The sequence below is a fragment of the Mus pahari genome, chromosome 10 (genome assembly GCF_900095145.1).
Source record: "Mus pahari chromosome 10, PAHARI_EIJ_v1.1, whole genome shotgun sequence".
In the NCBI taxonomy this organism is placed as follows: Eukaryota; Metazoa; Chordata; class Mammalia; order Rodentia; family Muridae; genus Mus; species Mus pahari.
This window is the reverse complement of record NC_034599.1, coordinates 43,467,078-43,485,169: the sequence shown is the minus strand read 5'-3', so window position 1 is coordinate 43,485,169 and position 18,092 is coordinate 43,467,078. Positions and strand designations below refer to the sequence as shown.

Here is an 18,092-nt window from a genome sequence, read left to right as displayed (position 1 = left end):
CAAAAAAAAAAAAAAAAGAATATGGCCTTGTCAAGTTTCCCCATCCATCCTGAGACAGTATCAGCAAACATCAGACATTATTTATTCTGTGGTGATTGTTAGTATAAATTCTAATTGTCTCTCTCTGTTCCTCAGGACAAACCTGTCCCATGGTGTCCTAGGTTAAGGAAAGGCAGTGGCTTGGTTCTTCCTCCTGGCTTATTAGAGTGACAGAACAGACAAGTCCTTGTGAGTTTTTAGATTATGGACTTTGTGCTCATTTTAATTCCCTAAAATGCAAGTGACTAGAACAGCAAATGCCTGTGTTTTGGGGTGCCATGAATCATCAGGTCCAAACAACTCGTGTTGACATGAGTTTACCAGGCATTTTTGGTCAGTCTACATCCTTGCTGGGTCATCTGTTTCTGTGCAAGATGAGCTTACAATGAATTTGGGGGAAGTGTTATTGGAACTGTTTCGGAAGCCACAGATCGCTCCTGTAGCTGATGCCGTCTCAACATCAGCACCTTAGCTTTAGAGTCCATCTGGGACTTCCATCCCATGCAAAGCAATTCTAAAGTCCAGTGGCTGACAATAATAACTCCCTTTGGCTTTGAAGTATAGACAACTATATTTATCATCCTAAAGATTCATTTTGTAAGCTCTATTAGTGAGAAGAAAATTAGCATTTTCATCTGCCATATCAAGAGTTGCAGGAGGACCCTCTGTGGTGGTCTCTGGTTGCTTGAGTGAGCCTTTTTAGGAGAGCTTGGGGAACTTTGGACTTTGGTGGGAGCTGGCGGTTGGAAGGTGGGACATCCTCCCTCACACTGGTTTCCCTCATTGCACCTACAGAGGAGTCAAGGCACCCCACCCCCACCCTACCAAGGGGTCAAAGTGCTCCTACCCTCCACAGTGGCTGAGGACAGTAACTTTCTAGATCTCTGGTTTCCCCAAAGCTGTGGCCAACATCAGTCCCTTTAGAATCCTTTCCTGCTTCCGTGGGTGGGCTTTCTTGGTACAGACAAGTTCTTACTGGCCTTAGCTCTTTCCCAGGGCTAAGTCTGTCAACTAGGACTCTTCTCTTGCCTATAATCGTTTGCCACAGGCCTTTGGACTGTTATTATTTTAATCTCCATGTTGACACCAAAAGACAAAAGTTGATATTCTCTCTCTTCTTCTCCCTCTCCCTCTCCCTCTCCCTCTCCCTCTCCCTCTCCCTCTCTCCCTTCTCTCTCTCTCTCTCTCTCTCTCTCTCTCTCTCTCTCTCTCTCTCTCTCTCTCTCTCTCCCCTCCCCCCTCTCTCTGTGTCAGGGGTGGTGAGGAGGGAGTGGAGGAGTTGTGGGGTGGCACATCTTACTGTATGCTTTTTTATCTTTTTCTCAATTCTGGGTAGACTGACTGATGAAATGTAATAAGAAGTATGGGTAAAACCCAGCTTGGCAAGTTTTAAATAACATTTATCGACAGCAACTCAATCACATACACATAATTATACTTTACATTTTAGCTTTCTTTTTTCTTTTCTTTTCTTTCTTTCTTTTTTTTTTTTTTTTAACCTTCTGAAGTACACTTGGAATTTCTGTTTTTGTTCTTAATTTCTTCTGTTTCCTTTTGAAGTAAGTCTTTACTTAAGGACACTACTAGTCTACCACTCAAACACTTTTTTCATCTAAATGCATTTTTTAAACAAAACTGTGTTTTATGTCCATAAGTTTTTTATATATCTTTTTAAGTTCTATGGTTCCTTTTGGTCTTTCTTTCCATAACTTTTTAATATATCTTTTTAAGTTCTATGGTTCCTTTTGGTCTTTCTTTCCATAACTTTTTTATATATCTTTTTAAGTTCTACAGTTCCTTTTGGTCTTTCTTTCCATTGTTGCTGGTTTTTTTTCCTTTCCAGAACTGAGAAAACTTTTTAATAAAAGAACTTTGTATTCTGATAAAAACACAGGAAGCTGGAGAAAAAGGCATGAACATTGTATCTTAAATAGCTAAGAGCTAGGAAAACATACTATACTGGTTTGGAGAAAGCTCGGTTTTTTTGTTTTTCTGGTTTTTTGTTTTTTTGTTTCTTTTTCCTTTTGAGAACCGATTTTGATGACCTATTTGTTAAGGATTTGAGTCCATCTAAAACAAGCACTTAGAAACTGCCCAGACAAAAGAGCATTGACCCTTCACTTGGGGCCACAGTGCAACCAAAAGTAGATAAAAAACCTGGTCTCCAGGAAGAAGACAGGACAGGACCAGCAAGGAGCACCCAGAGGAAGCTCTCAAGGTCAAGAGAGAGGGTGAAGAATGCTATACACAAAGCAGCCATTCCTAGTGTGTTTTTGAATTCTGCAATGAGCTGCCAGATGAGGTCCATTTCCCTAGGTATCACTCCAGAGCTGGTCACCTTGACAAAGTCTTGGGAAGCTATCATGCATGCAACAGAGTTGCTTATGATATCAGGAATGGGTCTTGCCACATCCCAGGGTCCTGGCTGGGGCAATGGGAAATGAAGAAAGGACAGAGATGTAGACACCAAACAATGAATCTGGGATCGGGTGGGTTTCTCTGCTTTCATTACCACTGTTTCTACAGCTATTCCTACCACTGCAACCTGGAACCTTAGCATGTTTATTAGGTACAGCATGGAGTGGGGTAGGCTAGGCTTGGTAGGAGGTCTCTGTAGGCCAGTTCTCAAGCTTCAAACATGCAGGAGGAGGAAGCTATCGTTGCTAATCTTCGTGCACACTCATCATTCATGGACACTGATACTTGGACTCCCCAGGAAATTTTTGCCATCCCCCTTGAGCTTGGCCTATGTAGGTAATGGCTTGACTAATAAGCACAGGCCAATAAGTTTGAGAGCCCTCTACAGACCAGACTTTGTCAAAATACACACTTCACCCACAATACACACTTCCTTTGCTTCCTACAAGATCTCAGGGGGAGAGCTCACAGGAGTCCTAGCTTCAGAAAACCAAAGCAAAGTAGGCAAGATAAGATGCTCACCCAGCAGAGCAGAGCCGAGCAGGCCAGGGCAGAGTGGCTAAGAAGGAGTCAAAGAACCTCATAAGCATGCATTAGGGTCAGTGCTTGTGTGGCTCACTTGTAAAGATGCTGGGAGCAGGAACAGGAGTGGGGTAGGGGGGTAGTGGGAGGTGGGGGGCAGGGGCAGGGGGAAGGGAGGGAGCAGGAGTGGGAGCTTTATTCTGTTGCCTCTTACAGGCTGAATTCTTTTTAAGCAACTTCTATTCAGAAAAAGCCAGGATTCTTGACTTTGCAGCAGAAAAGAGTTTTGGTGTGAGTCATTATAAAGCAGAATGGAGTTTCAGGAATTACTAGAAAGCGAGGGATGGCCAAGTGTGGGCCATCGGCTTCTCAAGAGGGAGTCCTCCTGAATTAAGGTTGAAATGAGTTTGTTAGAATGTAAGTTTTACACTTCTTTACTTGGGTGTGAAGTTTGACGTTGATCCATTGTCAAAGGACATCAGAATATGTGAACTGTAGCATTTATTATGCCTCTCGTGCCTTTAGACTTGAAAATCGAACAGAACAAAACCACCATCATCTCCCTGGCTTTGGTTTCAGTCTTCAAGGTGGAAACGTGTTCGGTCTCCCCAGACTGAAACCATCAGCAGCCAAGACAGATTCCTTTTGATTTCCCAGGTCTGCTCTGAGGCTTCTAGTGGCTTCTCTGAGCAGACCCTTCTCTGAGCAGACCCACCAGGACAGTTTTCTCCCAGTTCCCCCAGATCCCTAAATGTTGTCCGATGCAATCTGCTAAATCCGCTAATAGCCCTCACCCATACTTCAATCCACCCAGTCCTTCTCCATGAGTACATTAATGGCTCCAACACTACTTTCTGATTCAAGGAAACTTCTGAACAAAAGTGTTAGAGTGGTTAAAGAATTTTCCGGAAGGGTAGCAGTTGCCAGGATGTTGAATTAGTCTTCCTGACAGGGCTTTCCCTTCCTTATAGGCTCAGGATCTACTTAGTGCAAGGAGGAAAGATTGCCTAGGATAAAGTGCCATTGTTCACTGGCCTCTCCTAACAGGAACTGAGTATCAGAAGCCCAGGAGCCTTCAGGCAAATGATCCTAGCTGGGCTACCAATTTTGTAGTCAAAGGCAGCGGATTTGCACACTGGAGACTCCAAAACCATAAAAAAAAAGGAAGTAAATGAAGAACTATTTGCAGCAGATAAGGAACAGTACCAAGCTATCTGCAAAGCCATGTTCTCTCTAAATAAAGTAAGCCTGGGGATTTTATATGGGAGCCATAAACGCGTTCTTATAGGAAAATGGCAGGTAAGGCTGGACACATTTCTGAGTATGCTCATTCACAGATCGAGTCCAGAAAGGAGCATGTATTGGTAGGCTTAGCTCAAGGCTTCCTCAAAAGGCCAGAGGGCTGGGGAGATGATTCAGTTGGTAAAGTGTTTGCCATGTAGACACAAAGACCTGAGTTTGGTTCCTCAATAGTCATTAAAAAAAAAAAAAAAAAAGGCAAAGCAGGGCATGTGGTAGCATTCATTTTTAATCCCAGAACTGGAGAGGACAGGAGGATGCCTGGGACTTGTCTCCAATACTAAAGGAGGCAAGATATTTGTTCAAACCTTCTTCTCTTTTAACTGTGGTCCTATTCTTTTGCCCATCCCACACTCCCACAAGTCAAGCGTCTTGAGAGTTCTCTCCCATCCCTGTTGGCAGTCTCTCTGCCACTATGCATGCGTTATTTGACTTAGTGTTTACTTTCTTACCTCATTATTAATGATGCTTTCTTCTCACTCCACAGTTCATTCATGGCAATGTCTCAGATTCCCACAGACTCAACTGTCTAATGCTTAATAAATCTATTATTTTTAAATCAGAACATTTCTCAACAACAGATTTGTATATTCAATCATGTGTCTAAGGAAGACTTCCACGTAGATGACTTTAAAAGACCCTAAAGGTAAACACTCACATCTAAATGTATCCTTTGTCCTCTAATATTATTCCTCCTACTTTACTCCAGTAAGTGACAGCACCATCCATGAAGTGGTACAAACCTCACACACAGCGCCTGGTTAGCTCCAAGTCTTTACCTCCCACAGTCAATCAGACTTGCCTTCAATTTGTTAATTACTAAATGAGCCGACCTCTTTGAAGCTATACCCCATTAAAAGATAATGGAGATCTATCACTTCAAAGCCATTCTTCCCTTTTTGTTATTCAACTAAGCCGTGATGAAAAAATTTATAATGCACCAGCTAAAATCACCAAGTCACTCTGATTCCTGAATCCTCTGTGAGTGTGTGAGTGTGTGTGTGTGTGTGTGTGTGTGTGTAAATATTCTGTACACATTCATGTATGTATATATATGTATGTGTAAATACATGTGAAGGCCAGAAGTTAATATCAATTGTCTTCTTCAATTGCTCTTCACCTTGTTCTTTGAAACGGGCTCTCTCTTTCTTGATGATGTGAGTTTGCTCCCAAGACCCACATGGTAGAAGGAGAGAACTGATTTCCTGAAGTTGTTCTTTGACCTCCAAGTATGTGCTGTGGCACATGCTCCCTCCCACATAAACAAATGTGACAGAGACACTTGAACAGATTTTAAATCTTATGGAAATGATGCAATCGAAGGAATTATAAAACAGTAAAGAAAATGTACAGTTGTTTTAAAGTTAGGTTAGGGAATAGAAATTGATTTACAATGGGAGTATTATTGTAGGTCTGAAAGGGGTTAGATACAAAGGGATGTGGGCACGGAAGGATCTTCAGCCATGGATACGAATGGTTATACGTTAGTGATGAAGATTATGGACCAAGTTCTTAAAAATGATTACCTAGTAGAAGAGAGGGTGAGAAAATAACAGGAGGATTACAGAGTGATTGGTCACATTGAGTAAGATGTATTGGTGAGCATGAAAAAAAAGATACATCGTACGATCCTTAGACACAAACACTATACAAATCAACATATAGCAACCAGGAGCATGGCTGTGTATGAGCCACAAACTAAAGAACTTAAGACAACAAACTCATGAATATTAAGCCACATAGATAAAAGACCAGTACACTGAACATTGTAAAACATTAATGGAAGAAACTGAAGAAGGTACACTGAGTAGAAAACAAGAGTGTGTTCATGGACAAGCATGAACATTAAAGCTTCCATGACCCCAAACCATGGACAGAGTCAATGTAGTATCGATCAGACCTTCAAAGCTATTTTTTAATAGAAACATAAAAATCTATAAAATTTGTAAAGTATCATTGAAATCCCTGAACCTTCCAGAATAACAAAGCTGGAAGCATTTACACCTCTGCTCTCCAAATCTACCACAAAAGATAGTCATCAAAACAGAATAGAGAGCCCAGAAACAAATCCATGAATTTATTGCCAGTTGTTCTACTACAGAATGCCAAGAATATACAGTGGAAGGATAGTCTAAGAAATTGCATTGGGAAAACTGAAAATCTAGACTTAAGAATATAAGTGGCCCTTTCAATATCATGCATAAAATTCATGCAAGAGGAAGCAAAGAGGCAAGGTTTGAAATTGCAGAATGTTAGAAGCAAACAAGGGTAGTTTCTTGACACTGCTATTGGCAAAGATTTTTGTATAAAATTCCAAAGGGTATGATGACCATCGTGTGGATACTTCATTTCTCCTTAGAATAAAGAACAAAATACTCATGAAAGGATATAGGTACAGAGACAAAATTTAGAGCTAAGATGAAAGGATGGACTATCCAGAGACTACACCATCTGGGAATCCATCCCATCATCAGCCACCAAACCTAGATACTAATGCACATGCCAGCAAGATTCTGCTGAAGGGACCCTAATATAGTGGCCTCTTGTGAGGCTATGCCAGTGCCTGGCAAACACAGAAGTGGATGCTCACAGCCAGCTATTGGATGGAACACAGGGTCCCCAATGGAGGAGCTAGAGAAAGTACCCAAGGAGCTGAAGGGGGCTGCAACCCTGTAGGTGGAACAGCAATATGAACTAACCAGTACCCCCTGAGCTTGTGTCTCTAGCTGCATATGTAGCAGAAGATGGCCTAATCGGCCATCACTGGGAAGAGAGGCCCCTTGGTCTTGTAAACTTTATATGCCCCAGCACAAGGGAAGGCCTGGGCCAAGTAGTGGGAGTGGGTGGGTAGGGGAGCAGGGGCGGGGGAGGGGAGTATAGGGAACTTTCAGGATAGCATTTGAAATGCAAATAAAGAAAATAATAAAAAAAAAATGGAAAAAAATTCCAAAGGGATGTGAAAAGCTAAGACAAATGGGACTGCACCCTAAACCCATGTGGCCAAGAAAGCAATCTGCAGAGGAAAGAAGTAGCATACCACATGGGAAGACATTTGCAAGCTGTACATTGGGTAAAGGGGTCCATATGTGTACGAAACTCAAAACTCAGTGGCAAGAAAGTAAACCACACTACTAGAAAATGCATAGAGGGCAGGAATAGATAATTTTCAGAGGAAGAAATAGGAATGATCAATAGGTATATAAACCCTCAACATAGCTAATCATCAGAGAGACATCAATTAATGTCGAGACTACTAAAAAGCAAAACGTAAATAACCAAGTGGGCAAACACAAGTAGATTTCTGAACCTGGCCCCTCTGCACCATTTTAACTTGCTGGGTAAGTGTAGGCCTCTGTAGGCAGGGGAGGCTCGAGAGACTTGAAAGGATCTGAAACTGGGAGTACATTTCCTCCTAATTCATCATTCAGATACTTAAAATGGCATTTATTGACTGGTAAGTAAGTGGTTCATTTAATTAAATCTTTCTTTTGGTATTCTAGAAAAAAGGTCATTAGTTATAACTCTTCTGATTTGTTTACAACAATGACCAGTGAGACAGGTGTAGCATGAAGGTTAGTCTTATAGGTTGTTGGTGACAATTTAAAATCTTACCTTTGAACATATTTGGCAGCTGGGCATGATGACACATGCCTTTAATTGCAGTACTTGGGAGGCAGCGGCAGGCAGATCTCTGTGAATTTAAGGCCAACCTATTCTACACAAGGAGTTCCAGTATATTCAGGGCTATAGAGAGAGAAACCCTGTCATAGAAAGGAAAGAAGGAAGAAAAAAATAAAAGAAATAAAAGAAGACAGGAAGGAAGGATGAACATATATACTTGGCAGTCAAAATATCATCTTTTTGACTGGTTTGCACTTACTCCAGCAACATATGATTGGGTAATTTCATCCCCAGGACAGTACCATAAAGAGATAAATCTATACATGAAAAATTGAGAAACATCCAAGTGTTATATAAAATAACTAGCAAATACAACCGGTTGTCTAATATCGTAGGACTCATGGTCCATGGTGTTTGCCTGATGGGATATGCCAAACTCACTAAAAACAAAGATCACAAAAAATATTTAACAAGCTTTAAGTAGTTATAGTCTATAGTATAGTTGCAAAAAACCATTAAAAATATGTTTGCTATAACCACAATGTAGTAAAAATACAAATGAAATGCAATATAGGGGACATGAAATATATAGTACTATAAAATAGAATTTAGGTCAGATCTTAATTTTAAATATTTTAAATATTTCAGATTTTGTATGATATGTTTACATGATTTTCATTTTAAAAAAGGATAGATGAAAGGATGAGGTGAACAAACTTAGATTCAATAATAAAATAATACACACGCACACACACACACACACACACACACACACACACACAATTTTAAGGCAATGATTCCAAAAGAAACCATCTACTAGCAGTAGTAGACACACTACATGGAAATCAGTCCCTCTCATTCCATAACAGAAAACTAACGAGAACTAGTGTCTAATGTCATTTCACTCCACTAAAAGGCATAACATGGGTCATACTAGTTTATAGTGAAAGCAAGCTCTCTTAACTGCTGTTAGTAAACGTGTCCTTTTCAACACTTCAGTTTATGGTTCACTTAAACAACCCCATCATTCTGAGACGATGGCACATCTTCAAGGAGTTCCTGCACTCGGAAGAGCTTAAGAACACACCAGTCTCCGTGGAGGCAGAGCTGGAGGTCACAACCATCCTGGAGAAGCTAAACCTGCAGATCCCACCCAGACCTTTCCGTAACCATAGCAGCACCACCAGCGCCAAACAGAGCACAGCCACCATCCACAATCCTCAGCGTACATACTGCGTAGGAGACCAGTTGAATGTCTTGCTGGTGGCCAAGGACTATTTTGGTAACAGGAAGGAGTATGGTGGGGACTTCCTGAGGGCCAGGATTTCCTCCCCCGCCCTGAAGGCAGGCGCTTCTGGAAAGGTGACAGACTTCAACAATGGCACCTACCTCGTCAGCTTCACTCTTTTCTGGGAGGGCCAGGTCTCCCTGTCTATCCTGCTCATGCACCCCAGTGAAGGGGTGTCAGCTCTCTGGAGAGCAAGGAACCAGGGCTATGGCAGAATTATCTTCACTGGCCAGTTTCTTAATGGCACCTCCCCGGTCCTCACTGAATGTGGCCTCACCTTAAACACAAGTGCGGAGCTGTGTCAGTATCTGGATGCTCGAGATCACGAAGCCTTCTACTGCTTGAAGCTTCCGGGTGTTCCCTGTGAGGCCCTGACCTACATGAGAAGCAAGAATAGTAACATCTCCTACCTCAGCCTTAAGGAGAAGCTCCTTTTCCAGAGGTAAACAGGGCTTCAAATCCATTAAGGACTCCAGGAAGGTAGACTTTGGATCTGACCAAACTGTTGGATCCATTAGCACTGACTCATCAAGCTGTCAGGTCAGTTTTGATGGAGTTATAGTTAGGTCCATCCTCCGGAGGTAGCTGAGCTGGCATTCGGAGTTACCACTGGGACTGCTGGCTAAAAGGCATGCAGCGGTGACCTGCCTTACACAGTATAGAGTCTGGTTTCTCACTGTGTACGGTGATTCCAGATTCAATACTTCTTTTTTTATTACGTGCCCGACACAGTATAGACGTCTAGTTTCCCACCATGTATGGTGAATCCCGATTCAATACTTCTTTTTTATGAGCCAGTATTGCCTATAATGTATTCATGAAATACTGTCCCACATACTATTAACTAAATAAGTAGGATCATTCCTCTATTCCTGTTCTACGCTTTAATCCAATTAATCGTCAACCCTTAGAAATTGTACCTCTGAACTTACTCACTCTGTCTGTCACTGGTGTCTCTCATAGATGAGCTATCATCCGGCTTCCGTTAGATGGCACCAGTGACCTCAGGTGCTGCTGTCTGTCCTCATCCATGTTCTTTTCGATCTTTGCTTCACACCGAAGCATCTATGTCTCCAAAATGCATATTTGTTAATATATATTAACTTTTCCATGTTTAAAACCATTCCTATGGCTGCACAGTTCTGAGGGTGGACCTCAGACGCTAACCTGGTCATCAAGCATCTTCTTTCACACTCACGTTGTTCTCCTCTCTGTCAACCAAGCCGAACACCTATTTCACGAGTTGCCTTTGCAAGCCCTTGGGTCAGCTGTCATCCCGATAACTCCTTTGAAGAGCCTTCAGCTCCACAGCCCAAGGACTACTGCTGTTGGAAGGACTTATTTTTATGATGTGTCCAGGAGAGCAACTGGACAGAGCAGCTCCCTGGAAATTCAAGTTCAAATCCAGTTCAAACACGGGGACATAAGAGAGCAGGGCACAACTGACCCTCCCTTTGTATCAGACTCCACTTCTCCCCCTCCCTCTCCTTCTCTTGGTTTCCTCCCCGAACGCTTTGTCCTGTGGGTTCTATGGGTCCCATGTCCTAAAAGAGGCCTCCGGCCTTTTCAGATATTTATTTTCAATTTAAAAAATAATGATAACAGGGATGGAGAGATGGCTCAGTGGTTAAGAGCACTTAGTGCTCTTCATAGGACCCAGGTTCAATTCTCAGCACCCACATGGTGGCTTACAATAATCTCGAACTCTAGATCCAGGGGATTCAATGTTATTTTCTGGCCTCTATGGGCACAGATATATATGTAATCAAAACACCCACACACATAATATAAAATAAAAATTAAAAGTTACAAATAGAAATTTAAAAAAGAAAAGATGATCATAGGGATGTAGAAAGAAGACTCTTTTTTGCGGTGGCTACTTCAGAACCATCTCTTATCCTCAGAGAATGGGTCATTTATGGTTAATTTCTGTCCTTCTCACTGGCCACATCTCCCCCTCTCTTAAGGTAGACTTCACCAAGCATGGATTTGGAAGACCCATCCTGACATAGTCTCCTGGTGATATGTCAGGAAATCCAAAGTTCCCGAGTGGCTGGAAACTCTCTATGCAATATTACAGCACTTTTCTAAAACAATGCGCACATACATAATTATAATATGACACACTAAAATAAATACACTTATACAACTAAAACATACTTTAATCCTACTTTTAAGACAGTTTCAAATTTGGTTTTTGGAACCAAATTGACAACATGGCCAGGTCTTATTACATTCAGCCTTACCTGGGTTAGATGGAGGAGACTAAAGGCTAGACCGTAATATACATATACATATATATATATATATATATATATATATATATATATATATATATATACATATACGGGTACACACACACACACACACACACACACACCATATACATTTTTGAAAGATTTGACGAGAAATTCTGAACACATCAAAACAAATAAGAATGAAAAATATAGCTAAAAGAATTTTATTTAAAAAAACATAAATTTTACAACAGAAAAAATAATAATCAAAAACGACATGATTCNACACACACACACACACACACACACACACACACACACACACACACACATATATATATATATATATATATATATACATACACTTGACCTGAAAGCCCCTTTCTTGGGATTATCAATCCTCTTTGATGTTGGACAATATCTCCTTTTTCCTTCTTGGAGGTTTCTGCAGAACTGGTTTTACAGTTCATGCCTCTCCCTCAGCTCTAACTCTGCGGAGTCCCACCTTCCTCCAGCCAGAATTCATTCTTAATCAAATAAGTCTGATTTCATACAATACAGTCACCAGTTGGGTTTTTAGAACTGATGCGCCTGGAGGTGGTACTTACCGGGCTAGACATTTGGAATATTATAGCACATGAGAGTGACCTCATTCCTACTCTCAAGGAGATATTCAACTATGAAAAACAGACTCCCAAAGGCCTTGGGAAAGCAGAAAGCTGGTGAGGACAAAGCTGGAGAGGTGGCTATGCATAGAAGGTGGTATGTGCCCTGGTGTTTATTCTGTAGGTCATTGAAGACAAGTCATATAAGGATTTTGTACAGGATAATGAAATAGGTTGGGCTCAAGCAGAGAACCAGAAAGGTAATTTAATAACTTAGGTTAGTGTTGTCAGAGTAATGAATGGCCTTGTAGCTTCAGCTTCACCCATGAAGTGAAAAAAAAAAAAAAAAAACAGTTCTTGAATTTGATGTGGAACAACAGGAGTGAGGCTCTAGAGTTGGAGAAGCATTCTCCCAGAAAAAAGCTTGGTGAGGTCCCGACTTACTACAGGTGGCAAAGGTAAAGGCAATAGCTGGCATTCGACAATCACACAGGAGAGTCCAACCCTGGCACACTGACATGATATTGTGCTCTACAAAGTTGCTGGGCTACATTCATTTCTCACTTGGGATTCGTGAAGCATCAGGTTGGATATGCCTGAGAGCTGAAAATTAAAGGATGAGTAGCCAGCCAGATACATAGGTGCACAGATAGATTTGATTGATTGCATACAGAGGATACATGGCATTTCCAGATTCCCCTATCTTATGTAGGGAAACCATTTTCTAAAATAGTGACCTATTTATTTTATCAGAATGCTTTAAGTGTATCAAAAATAATAACAACAACAACATTCACAGAATGCTTTAATCCATCTTATCCAGAGTCTCATTCTTAATGATCCAGACAGATGTTAGGATAACTCATCTTCCCATTTCTTGAAGGTTCAACATAGGAGTTGAAGTGGTAAAGAATCTGTCCATCATGGTCTCGCCATGTAACAACAGTAAGTCCAGTATGCTCTTATGAACTTATTAATGTAAATAGGTGCCTTACTTTGAGACATATACATTCTACCTTAAACATTTTGAGCTCTTATTTTCTGGGACAAATGAGATGCCCTGGGTTCTAAAGAAGGGATTTTTCTGCTTGGAAAGTATTTAAATTTTTTTTAAAAAAATACATTTATTTTGCCTACCTATATGTATGTGTATCATATGTGTGCAATGCTGAAAGAAATCAGAAGAGGACATCGGATCTCTTGAAGCTAGAAGATGGTTGTGAGCTATTGCGTGGTTGCTGGAGTTGAACGCTGGTCTTCTGCATGAGAAGCAAATTCTCTTAACCACTCAGAAAGTATCTTCACAGTAATTTTCATTGTGAATAAGATAGTGAAATTTTAGGGAATTACAGCAACCCCTACTCAAAATGTTCAGGCTATATGTATTTACATTTGAGGGCTATCCTCCAAAATCCACAGTTGGGTGCTGGTACTATGCTAAAATATCTCCAAAGAGCTGAGAAAAAAAAAAGGATAACTTCTCTATTGCATTGTACTTTCCCTTTCAGTTAAATGATCCCCCTTATGAGTCTATGACCTGGCAATTCTGTGGCTCAGCTTTTTAACACATGGACTGTAGTGACGGGTATAAAGTTAGCCCTGGAATCTGAGTGAATCTCAGAAAGTTAATTACTTCTACACCAGTCAACAGGTACACGTGGCCTCATTACCTTTTCTTTTTCATGCATTCAGCAAATTCAGAAAGGGAAGACTTTTCGTATAAAAACTATTCTGCTAAACACAGTGGAGGGCATAGATGGAAATAAGCCAGGGGCCCTGCAGCTCAGTATGTGAGGAGGACAGATCCTTCTCCACTTGGAAAACCACTAACCATAACCAATTTTTATAAGAAAGGCAGTTCTTCATCTCTTGAGGTGACTCGAGTTACCATCACAGAGGAGATCACATTCTGTCTCTTGCCGATTTCTATTAAAGTTGGGAAGTTCTAACAAGATAATGCCAGGCTGTTGTTGCTATTCTCATCATCACTGTAATAACAATTATTAGAGTCACTATCAGATCTGATATATGCAATTCAATATGAATGAATGTAAGTCCATAAATACATCCTCTCAACCCCAAAGACGAAAATGTGCTTTTAAAGTAACAAATATAATGCTATCTACCCTAGTTTCCTCTGCTGCTGTGACAAACACCATGAGCAAAAGCAGCTTAGGAGAGGAAGGTTTATTTGGCTTATACTTCTCTAGTCCATCGAGGAGGGAAGCCAGGGCAGAAGTTCAAGTAGGAATCTGGAATGAGGCCTGCTTAATATTCTAAAAAGAGTTACTTCTAGCCAAGGAACTCACTTCTCAGTCAAAGAGGTCCAACAGGAGCTATGGAGAAGTCTGCTTATTAGCTTGCTCACAGGCTCTTGCTCAGATAGCTTTCTTATATAACCCAGGACCATATTTCAAGGGAATGGAGCCACCCACTGTGGGCTGGTTCCTCCAACATCACTTAATAATCAAGGGAATCCTACACAGACATTCCCACAAGCCAGTATGACTCTGGTGCTCTTCAGTTGAGACTCCCCTTTTCAGATGATTGTACTCTGTGTCAAGTTGACACCTTCCTGAGTGGAACACTCTGTATGGGTTGATGAAGACAGTTTGAGCTATATCAACAGTAGAGTGTTAAGAAAGGAGATCATGATCCCATTGCTTTTCTGTAGAAGTCCGAACACAGTGAGAATATCACGTTCAGTCTTAGACACAATAAAATATTTAAAGTGTTATTATTATTATTAACCAGGGAACACAATTTTAGCACAAAGAGTGTAGGACTCTCATTTCCCAAGTGCATTTAAGCTCTTCCATGAGTCAACAGCTTGAGACTGGGGAGAGCTGACATTTCACCAAGGCCAGTCTAACTGCTGGAACATTCATCTGCACCACTGAGCCCTATTTGCAGTTTCTTCCCCACATGGTTAACTGTCCCACCCCTGAGTGGCTCTGGGGACAAGGTAGATCCCTGGGAAACGCTGCCAAGGCTCAAGAGAGAACAGATCCCTGCTCCAAGAAGAGCTACCGGGTAAGAATATTTTATTCATCCCTTGAACATGATTAATATTAATTAAATAAATATTTGTAGAAGTAAGGAAGGCAGACCCAGAGAAGAAAATGAGGATATAAAAAAAAAAAAAAAAAGAGGGAGAAGAAGAGGGTGAGGGGACTAGCTTAAATATTTTAAATAATTTGTGATGATTAAAAAAAATACCGATTCTGGGATTTTTATTGTTTTGTTGCTAGAGACCAAGAACAAGAAAAAGAAATGCCAAATTGGAATGGAGACCCCTTTCCCTGGTGGCTATACTGTGAAAGGAAGGTGGATTACAGCACATTGTGAACAGAATGAGTTCAGGGCGATAGAAGATATAAATAATTGCTTGGCAAGAAAACTGATTTACCTCATGGGTGATTCAACACTGCGCCAGTGGATTTACTACTTGTCCAAAGTTGTAAAAAGTACGTTTCAGTTTTAGTTTGAAATTATACTCGTGCTTTTAATTTTACAAATAACTAAATAAATATTTATTATTTATAATAGTAATAATAAATTTGCTCTTATCTGATCTTTATTTTATTTTATTTTTTATTATATATTTTTTCTTTATGTGCATGGTTGTTTTGCCTGTATGTACCATGTGCATTCAGTGCCCATAGAACCCAGAAGAGGTCATCAGATCCCTTGGAACTAGAGTTATAGTTCCTAGTAACCATGTGGTTGCTGGGAATCTAACTTAGATCCTCTGGAAGAGCAACCACTGCTCTTAACTGAGCCATCTCTCTAGCCCTAGTCTTGAAGGGTTTTTTTTTATTATTATTATTTTGTTTTGTTTTTGTTTTTTTTTTTGAGACAGGTTTTCTTTGTGTAGTCCTGGCTGTCCTGGAACTCACTCTGTAGACCAGGCTGGCCTCGAACTCAGAAATCCGCCTACCTCTGCCTCCCGGGTACTGGGATTAAAGGTGTGCACCACCACGCCCGGCTTGAAGTTTTAATAAAAGGTATATTTTAGGTGTTTATTCAAAGGCACTAGCACTATCTTTCCTATTCATGTATTTTAAGACAATTTTCAAAAATTTGTAAAGGTTCTAAAGGATTTATATAAATCTGCTGCCTTGTGTAAGTACCAATTCTTTAGTTAGAAGTCATCATGGCCAGAGTGTTACAGATTGTGTGCACTGTAAAATGATGCTATTTCTTTTTGTTAAAAGTTTTATTGGTTTGTTTCCCATCAGCCTTAAAATTTTTTGATCGCCACGGAGCCGGGCCCTTTAAAACTCACATCCTTTTGGATACTGAACGACACGTTTTGGTTCAGTGGAAAAAACACAGCCATCCCTTTGTTACTAATAAGCTGTTCTCCATGAAAGATGACAACTATATTCCTCGGGAAATTGACCAGGTGGCAGGAGACAGTGGCACAGCAATTGTCATTGGTTTCGGTCAACACTTCAGACCCTTTCCCATCAACGTTTTCATCCGTAGGGCCATCAACGTCAAAAAGGCCATTGAGAGACTGTTCTTACGGAGCCCTGAGACCAAGGTGATAATTAAAATGGAAAACATCAGAGAAATAAATGAACATGTAGAGATATTCAGTGACTTCCATGGAAGCATTCAGAACCTTATTATAAGGGACATTTTCAGGGACCTTAATGTGGGTATCATCGATGCCTGGGACATGACAGTTGCATATCGCAGTGAGGATGTCCATCCACTTGAAAGCGTGATTGAAAGTCAGATTGGCATGTTCTTAAACTACATTTGCTAGAGGGTCTTAAGGTGCGGAAAACGTCTCTAGCCTCCCTACTTCTCTGTTCTCTGATCTCATAGGTACTTGCATACACAACACAATCTAACACATGGAAAAGCCAGTATTGAGAATTGTAGCTAAATGTATAGACCATAAAACTTGCCATTCAAATCACTTTTAATCCTACCACTCAATAGTGCTAACTGAAGTCCTATGTCACACTACCACATTATAATCCATTTTTTGAACAGTTTTATTCATCTCATATAGAAATATCAAACCCACTAAACTCCCACTCACCACTTCTCTAAGTCTCAGACCTTGGCATCTACAGCTATCCTTTCTGCCTCTATAAATATGACTGTTCTAAACATCTCATATAAATGAAATAATAAAAGTCACTGAACTCGTGCCTGGCTTGTTTCACTTAGCACAATGTCTTTAAAGTTCGCCATGTCAAATGTATGAGAATGACTTCCTTTTTAAAGAGTGAATATAATTTATTTCTCGGTTTTTACTGTACTTTGCTTTTTGGTTTAGTTGTTGATGAACATTTAGTTTGTTTTTGCCTTCTGAGCATTGTCTATCAGGGCTGTGGAGAGGGTTACACATTTAAAGGCTTCTTTCCTCTTCTAAGCGTGATGTTTAAATAGTAAATTATCATCAGCCATCTCTTATTTTTTAAATATTATTTAGTTATTTATGTGTATGTGTGAGTGTCTGTCAGTGAATATCAGCTGTGTTTGAGGATGTCTTGCAGAGGCCAGAAGACCCAAGTTCAGTTCTTAGCACCCACATTGGGCAAGTCACAACCACCCTATAATTCCAGCTCCAGAGGATCTGAAACCCTCTTCTAATATAGGAGTCTCTCCAACAACCTTGGATAACTTCATAAGCTTTCTAGAATCTTTCTCTTGATAGAAAATATAATTATCTATGTCTCAAGATTTGACATATTTTATCAATGATAATTCCCATGTTTGGATCATATTTGTGAGTGAAAGGAAGTAAAATTATAATGTTATAACACATGCAATGGTCAGGTCATACAGTTTTAGATTAGACTCTAAGCAACCCACAATAAAAATTTAAGAATTAAATTTTCTTTCATTCAAATTTATTTTATGTTTAATTGGGTATGCCTGGGAGATGGTGGATGGGTGTGCACATATGAACTCAAGTGTCAAGGAAATCAGAAGAGGACATGTGACTCCAGCCCTCCAGGACCTGACCTTCCTTTCCTTTCCCTTCCCTTCCCTTCCCTTCCCTTCCCTTCCCCTTCCCTTCCCTTCCCTTCCCTTCCC

The 18,092-nt window shown here is 40.5% G+C and overlaps 2 protein-coding genes across 3 annotated transcripts in view; one reads left to right on the top strand and one right to left on the bottom strand.

Moving 5' to 3' along the window:
* The window catches only part of LOC110328337 (NXPE family member 2), a 36,097-nt gene extending 18,863 nt beyond the window's left edge, over positions 1-17,234 (top strand). For both annotated transcript variants that reach the window (XM_021207786.2, XM_029543427.1), the window contains exons 3-6: positions 8,899-9,629; positions 12,913-12,974; positions 15,281-15,496; positions 16,271-17,234. In XM_021207786.2, coding sequence (XP_021063445.2) covers positions 8,899-9,629; positions 12,913-12,974; positions 15,281-15,496; positions 16,271-16,806 — 1,545 coding nt within the window. In that variant the 3' untranslated portion in view covers positions 16,807-17,234. The remainder of the gene's footprint in view (positions 1-8,898; positions 9,630-12,912; positions 12,975-15,280; positions 15,497-16,270) is intronic.
* LOC110328297 (NXPE family member 4-like) overlaps positions 1-18,092 on the bottom strand; it is a 232,089-nt gene that overhangs the window by 55,023 nt on the left and 158,974 nt on the right.